The sequence below is a fragment of the Petromyzon marinus genome, chromosome 74 (assembly GCF_048934315.1).
Source record: "Petromyzon marinus isolate PM22_M1 ecotype Great Lakes invasive population chromosome 74, UKy_Petmar_22M1.pri1.0, whole genome shotgun sequence".
NCBI lineage: Eukaryota > Metazoa > Chordata > Hyperoartia > Petromyzontiformes > Petromyzontidae > Petromyzon > Petromyzon marinus.
In genome coordinates, this window is record NC_133740.1 from 6231707 (window position 1) to 6240150 (window position 8444).

General features: G+C 54.3%; 1 protein-coding gene across 1 annotated transcript in view; it reads left to right on the forward strand.

Moving 5' to 3' along the window:
- The window catches only part of LOC116958211 (uncharacterized), a 200121-nt gene that overhangs the window by 33523 nt on the left and 158154 nt on the right, over positions 1 to 8444 (forward strand). Inside the window, exons 3-5 of the mRNA XM_076056179.1 lie at positions 424 to 932; positions 1440 to 1682; positions 7183 to 7305. Of these exons, the coding sequence (XP_075912294.1) occupies positions 424 to 932; positions 1440 to 1682; positions 7183 to 7305 (875 nt within the window). The remainder of the gene's footprint in view (positions 1 to 423; positions 933 to 1439; positions 1683 to 7182; positions 7306 to 8444) is intronic.

The following is an 8444-nucleotide window of genomic DNA, read 5'->3' on the forward strand; positions in this document are numbered from 1 at the left end:
TCACCCACTCACCCACCAACTCACCCACTCACCCACCAACTCACCCACACACACACTCACCCACCAACTCACCCACTCACCCACCAACTCACCCACCCACTCACCAACTCACCCACACACCCATCAACTCACCCACACACCTACTCACCCACAAACTCACCCACCAACTCACCCACCCACTCACCCACCAACTCACCCACTCACTCACACACCCACCCACCCACCAACTCACCCACCCACCCACCAACTCACCCACACACCCATCAACTCACTCACCCACCAACACACCCACTTACCCACCAACTCACCCACCCACCCTCTCCCCACTCACTCCACCCACACCCTCCCCCCCCACCCTCTCCCCACCCACCCACCTTCTCACCCACCCACCTTCTCACCCACCCACCCACCCACCCCACCCAGGTGCCGTGCGGGCTACGGGGGTCTCCGCTGTGAGCGCCCAGACCCTCCCTGTGCAGCTCCCGGCCGCTGCCTCAACGGCGGCAGCTGCCGGGAGCCTCCCGCCCAGCCACCACCACCACTACCAGCACCACCAGCACCACCACTACCAGCAGCACCAGGACCACCACCAGCAAGGCGCGGTGGAGAACTCCCGGAGGCGGAGGGCGACTGCCTCTGCCCTGCCGGCTTCACGGGCAGGACGTGCGGCATCGCCCTTGCACTGCCGCCGCCGCTCGGTGATGGAGGTGGTGGCGGTGGTGGCGGTGGTGGTGGTGGTGGTGGTGGAGGAGGAGGTGGAGGAGGAGGAGGAGGAGGTGGCAGAGGAGGAGGAGGAGGAGGAGGAGGTGATGGAGGTGGAGGAGGAAGAGGAGGAGGAGGATGTCCGGCCGGGTTGCCCGCGGCCGCTCCGTGCCTCAACGGGGGCGTGTGCGAGGGCGGAGTGAGGTGCAGCTGCACACAAGGGTGGACGGGTGAGTCGTGGTGGGTGGGCGGGTGGGTGAGCGCGGTGTGGGTGGGTGGGTGGGTGAGCGTGGTGGGTGGGGAGTGTGGTGGGTGGGGAGAGGGTGGGGAGAGGGTGGCGAGTGGGCGAGGGGTGATGCGGGTGATTCGGGTGATGCGGGTGGTGATGGTGGTGGTGATGGTACTGGTGATGGTACTGGTGATGGTGATAGTGGTGATGGTACTGGTGATGGTACTGGTGATGGTGATGGTGTTGATGGTACTGGTGATGGTACTGGTGATGGTGGTGATGGTACTGGTGATGGTGATGGTACTGGTGATGGTGATGGTGGTGATGGTGGTGATGGTGGTGATGGTGGTGCTGGTGATGGTACTGGTACTGGTGATGGTGGTGATGGTGGTGATGGTGATGGTGGTGATGGTGCTGGTGATGGTACTTGCGATGGCCACCTGACCTGACGGGGTTCACGTCCCCTCCCCCCTCCCCTCCTTCCTCTGCTGCCCCGCCACCTCGACAGGCCCGCACTGCGACCTCGTCAACCCGTGCCCCTCTCCCAGCCCGTGCCTCCACGGGGGTTCGTGCCACGCCCGCACCTCGGGGTCCCCGGGGGCCCCGGCGGCGTGGGGGTGCCGGTGCCGTGCCGGCTACGGGGGCCCCCTCTGCGAGACCCCCCAAGCTCCCTGCTACCCGTCGCCCTGCCAGAACGGTGGCACGTGCCGGCAGACCGGGGACTCCACGTACGAGTGCGCGTGCCTGCCTGGTGAGAGAGAGCTCCATCGCTCGCTCGCTCGCTCAGTCGCTCGCTCGCTCAGTTACTCAGTCACTCAGTCGCTCAGTCACTCAGTCGCTCAGTCGCTCACTCGCTCATTCAGTCGCTCAGTCGCTCAATCACTCAGTCGCTCCCTCGCTCAGTCGCTCGCTCACTCAGTCACTCGCTCAGTTACTCAGTCACTCAGTCGCTCGCTCAGTCACTCAGTCGCTCAGTCACTCAGTCGCTCGCTCGCTCAGTCACTCGCTCAGTCACTCGCTCGCTCGGTCGGTCGCTCAGTCGCTCAATCACTCAGTCGCTCGCTCGCTCAGTTACTCAGTCACTCAGTCGCTCGCTCGCTCAGTCACTCGCTCAGTCACTCGCTCGCTCAGTCGCTCGCTCAGTCACTCGCTCAGTCGCTCGTTCGCTCAGTTACTCAGTCACTCAGTCGGTCGCTCGCTCAGTCACTCGCTCAATCACTCCGTCGCTCGCTCAGTCACTCGCTCAGTCACTCACTCGCTCAGTCACTCGGTCGCTCGCTCAGTTACTTGCTCAGTTACTCGCTCAGTCACTCGCTCAATCACTCCATCGCTCGCTCAGTCACTCGCTCAGTCACTCGCTCAGTCACTCAGTCGCTCGCTCAATCACTCGCTCAGTCAATCGCTCAGTCACTCAGTCACTCGCTCAGTCACTCGCTCAGTCACTCAGTCGCTCGCTCAATCACTCGCTCAGTCACTCGCTCAGTCACTCGCTCGCTCAGTCACTCAGTCACTCGCTCAGTCACTCGCTCGCTCAATCACTCCATCGCTCGCTCAGTCACTCGCTCAGTCACTCGCTCAGTCACTCGCTCAGTCACTCGCTCAGTCACTCAGTCGCTCGCTCAATCACTCGCTCAGTCACTCGCTCAGTCACTCAGTCACTCGCTCAGTCACTCGCTCAGTCACTCAGTCGCTCGCTCAATCACTCCGTCGCTCACTCAGTCACTCGCTCAGTCACTCGCTCAGTCACTCCCTCACTCGCTCAGTCACTCACTCAGTCACTCGCCCCCGTGTAGCCTTGACAGGCAACTGGGGCAAAGTGCTGTCAGCGAGCACCCTTCACACACCCTTCACATACACACACATACACTCACACATACACACACACATACACACACATACACACACATACACTCACATACACTCACATACACACACATACACACACATACACACACACATACACTCACACATACACACACACATACATTCACACATACACACACATACACACACATACACACACATACACACACATACACACACATACACTCACACATACACACACACATACACACAAACATACACACACACATACACACACATACACACCCTTCACATACACACATACATACACATACACACGTATACACACACATACACACACATACACTCACACATACACTCACACATACACACACACATACACACACATACACTCACACATACACACACACATACACACACATACACTCACACATACACACACACATACACTCACACATACACTCACACATACACTCACATAAACACACATACACTCACACACTCACATACACATACATACACACACATACACACACATACACACACATACACACACACATACACACATACACACACACATACACTCACATACACACACACATACACACATACACACACATACACACACACATACACACACATACACACACACATACACACATACACACACACATACACTCACATACACACACACATACACACACATACACTCACACATACACACACACATACACACACATACACTCACACATACACACACACATACACTCACACATACACTCACACATACACTCACATAAACACACATACACTCACACACTCACATACACATACATACACACACATACACACACATACACACACATACACACACACATACACACATACACACACACATACACTCACATACACACACACATACACACATACACACACATACACACACATACACACACACATACACACACACACACATACACACACATACACACACACATACACACACACACACATACACACACACACATACACACACACATACATACACACACACACACACCCTTCACATACACACACATACACACACATACACTCACATACACTCACATACACACACATACACACACATACACACATACACTCACACACACACTCACACATACACACAGACATACACACATACACTCACATACACTCACATACACACACATACACTCACACATACACACACATACACACATACACACACATACACAACAACAACAACCGCCATTCGCCACTAAGTGGCGGTGACGTCACCACGACGCTTGTGCCAGGCCATGTGCACCTTGAGGCCACGTGAAGTGTCGAATGCCTGCTGGCAGGAGGTCACGGGGCAGACCCAGGTGCCACGGGTCGACTGCCTGAAATGACCGAGATGACTGGCTGATGCACCACCTGTGCCCCCTACTGTGCCAACCTGCTGTGCTTTAGCCACCCGGCGCTCCGCTCGTTGTTCTGAGCGTCGCTCCTCCGCCCTCCGTTGTTGTTGGAGGGCGACTGCCTCCAACTGCCCAGTAGCATCCTTCACGAGCCTCCTCCACAGAGGCCGATCTTGACACCGCTGGTACCAGTCATCGGCAAGTCCACTCAGCTCCACGTCCTCCTGTACCACATCACTCCATCTCTTCTCTAACCCGTGCCGCGCCCGTTTAGCCCCCTCGATCCGGCCAAACAAAAGCTCATAATAAGTAGTATCTTGCACTAAAGACGCATTACCTAAATTATCAACAGAAGGTGTATATCGGATTAATTGTTTATGTGGCAGCTGCTACATTGGACAGACGGTACGTAACATCAGCGTAAGACTAAAATAACATCAGAGAAATATTAAATTATCTCAAACACAACTGTCGGCAGTGGCAGAACATGCTTGTCAACAAGGACACTCAATTGATTTTGACAATGTTGCAGTGGTGTGTAAAACGAATTATTACTAGAGAATCCATTGAAATTGAGAGGAACAAGAATAACTTTAATCGCTCTGACAGCTACAGGCTTAGTGCGGCCTGGAAGCGTATTATTAAATAATACACATTACATTTTGATTTAAAGAATTACCAATCTACAACTCATTACTAATCATAACCAATGACTGATTACTAATCGATTATATAATTACAATACCCCCCCTCCGCCTCTAATCACTGCACCTGATATGAGTTAAGTGATGACGTCACCCTGCTGCTCTATATAAAACCGGGAGCAAGCGAGGGCTTCACCATTCTGGCGAATTGCCCGATGATGCTGGATGTATTTACCAGCAAAACGTCGTACTCAAACTGTAAATGTTGTGGATTCACTCTTCAACACACCGGTGGGCTAAAGTAGTGAACTATTTGTCTTTTGTCAACGTGACACTTTTTTTTGCTGATTGGCTGTGTCGGGTGGTGGAGGGTTACGACACATTTATAAATAAACGCGATCTAACCCAAAAACCTTTATTATGAATAATATTGGTTGCGAAAGCCTACATGTTAAACAAACAAAAGCTGTTTCGGCATGCGGTGGCTGGGCATGCGGGCTACATGACCCCGCCATCGCAGCCTTGCCTGCCGGAGGAGCTCACCGATGGGACCTTGCCCAGATCTTTCAAGGATTTGTGAGCTCCTCACACAATCCAGCCTGGTTAAACCCAGGATGGATCGTAGGCAGGCCAGCATAAATGTTTCTAACCGGCGAAGATGTTCCATTAGGGGGGTCCACGTTTCGCAAGCGTAGAGAAGGGAGGGAATGACCGTGGCCGAGAAGACCTGAAGCTTAGTGCGGAGCGACAGACCAGGTAGCTTCCACACAGCATTACACAACCGATGAAAATATATTGCCGCTCGACTGATTCGGAGTGAGAGCTCTGCTGTTAAACTGGAGCCGGTCATAAGCACACTGTCCAGGTATGGGAAACTCTCCACTCTCTCCACAACTGCCCCATCACCGATTGGGAGTTGTGGGGGTGGAATGTCCGATGGTACAAAATACCCAGGAAGGTGCTTAGTTTTGGCGGGGCTGATGGTAAGGCCCCATCTCTTAGTGGCACGCTCCAGTCTCAGCAGCAGCGTCTCCAACTCCTCCTCTGAATGAGCAGCTATTACCAAATCATCGGCATACATAACGTGGTTGAGCAATAGGGAGCCATCCCTTGACCACACCCGGGCATCGATCAGCCTCCCATTATATCTGTACCATATGGAGATTCCCCCGGTACAGCTATTGAAGGCTTCACGAACTACGTGGTCAAAATAGATGTTAGCCAGGAAAACATCGTGGCACACATAGACACACATACACAAAGACATACACACACGTAGACACACATACCCTTCACATACACACACATAGACACACATACACAAAGACATACACACACATAGACACACATAGACACACATATACACTCACATATACACATACACACACATATATACACACACAAACACACACATAGACACACATACACACATACACAAAGACATACACACACATAGACACACATACCCGTCACATACACACACACACATAGACACACATACACAAAGACATACACACACATAGACACGCATAGACACACATATACAACAACAACAACCGCCATTCACCACTAAGTGGCGGTGACGTCACCACGACGCTTGTGCCAGGCCATGTGCACCTTGAGGCCACGTGAAGTGTCGAACGCCCGCTGGCAGGAGGTCACGGGGCAGACCCAGGTGCCACGGGTCGACTGACTGAGATGACTGGCTGATGCACCACCTGTGCCCCCTACTGTGCCAACCTGCTGTGCTTTAGCCACCCGGCGCTCCGCTCGTTGTTGTGAGCGTCGCTCCTCCGCCCTCCGTTGTTGTTGGAGGGCGACTGCCTCCAACTGCCCAGTAACAGCGTCCTTCACGAGCCTCCTCCACACATATACACACACATAGACACACATACAAAAAGACATACACACACACACAGACACACACATATACACACACACACAGACATACATTCATACACATACAAAGACCCCCCGTATAGCCTTAACAGACTGTAGGGGCAAGTGCTGTTAGCGAGCAGCACCTATGAAGGCCGGCACGGTACACGAGGGGGTGGGTGGCCAGCACCACGCCCGACCGCCTTTGTCTCCCCAGTGGCGATATTTACTACACACCGCACCATGTACTCATTTCAGGCTGAGTCGACCCAGGGGAGGCCCGGGACCGGTTCAGATCATCGTCACCGGTGGTGTTGGCCGTGAGCGGGAAGCGAACCCGGGTCGCCAGGTTCATAGCGCAGCGTAGCGCTACCCGCTACACTACCGCTACAACATGCCCACCTTCGTAGGCTGCTGCTGCTGCTGCACTTTGCCCACCAGCAGTCTGTGAAATGGACCACCTGAGGGACCTTTGTCTTTGTAGGCTTCGAGGGTGGACACTGCGAGGTGAACGTGGATGACTGCCCGGGTCACCGCTGCAAGAATGGTGGAGCTTGCGTCGATGGGGTGAACACCTACAACTGTAACTGCCCGACCGCCTATACCGGTACTGACACGCTCGCCCACTCGCTCGCTCACTCAGCCAGTCACTCGCTCACTCACTCACTCGCTCGCTCACTCAGCCAGTCACTCGCTCACTCACTCACTCGCTCGCTCACTCAGCCAGTCACTCGCTCACTCACTCACTCGCTCACTCAACCAGTCACTCGCTCACTCACTCGCTCGCTCACTCAGCCAGTCACTCGCTCACTCATTCACAGACTCAACCAGTCACTCGCTCACTCGCTCGCTCACTCGCTCGCTCACTCAGCCAGTCACTCACTCGCTCACTCACTCACTCGCTCACTCAGCCAGTCACTCGCTCACTCACTCACGGACTCAACCAGTCACTCGCTCACTCACTCACTCGCTCACTCAGCCAGTCACTCGCTCACTCACTCACTCGCTCGCTCACTCAGCCAGTCACTCGCTCACTCACTCACTCGCTCAGCCAGTCACTCGCTCACTCACTCACTCGCTCACTTAGCCAGTCACTCGCTCGCTCCCTCACTCACTCGCTCACTCAGCCAGTCACTCGCTCACTCACTCACTCGCTCACTCAGCCAGTCACTCGCTCACTCATTCACAGACTCAACCAGTCACTCGCTCACTCGCTCGCTCACTCGCTCGCTCACTCAGCCAGTCACTCACTCGCTCACTCACTCACTCGCTCACTCAGCCAGTCACTCGCTCACTCACTCACGGACTCAACCAGTCACTCGCTCACTCACTCACTCGCTCACTCAGCCAGTCACTCGCTCACTCACTCACTCACTCGCTCACTCAGCCAGTCACTCGCTCACTCACTCATGAACTCAACCAGTCACTCACTCACTCAGCCAGTCACTCGCTCACTCACTAACTCGCTCACTCACTCATGGACTCAACCAGTCACTCGCTCACTCAAGCAGTCACTCGCTCACTCACTCAGCCAGTCACTCGCTAACTCACTCACTCAACCAGTCACTCGCTCACTCACTCACTCACTCGCTCACTCAGCCAGTCACTCGCTCACTCACTCACGGACTCAACCAGTCACTCGCTCACTCACTCACTCGCTCACTCAACCAGTCACTCGCTCACTCACTCGCTCACTCACTCACTCGCTCGCTCACTCAGCCAGTCACTCGCTCACTCACTCACTCG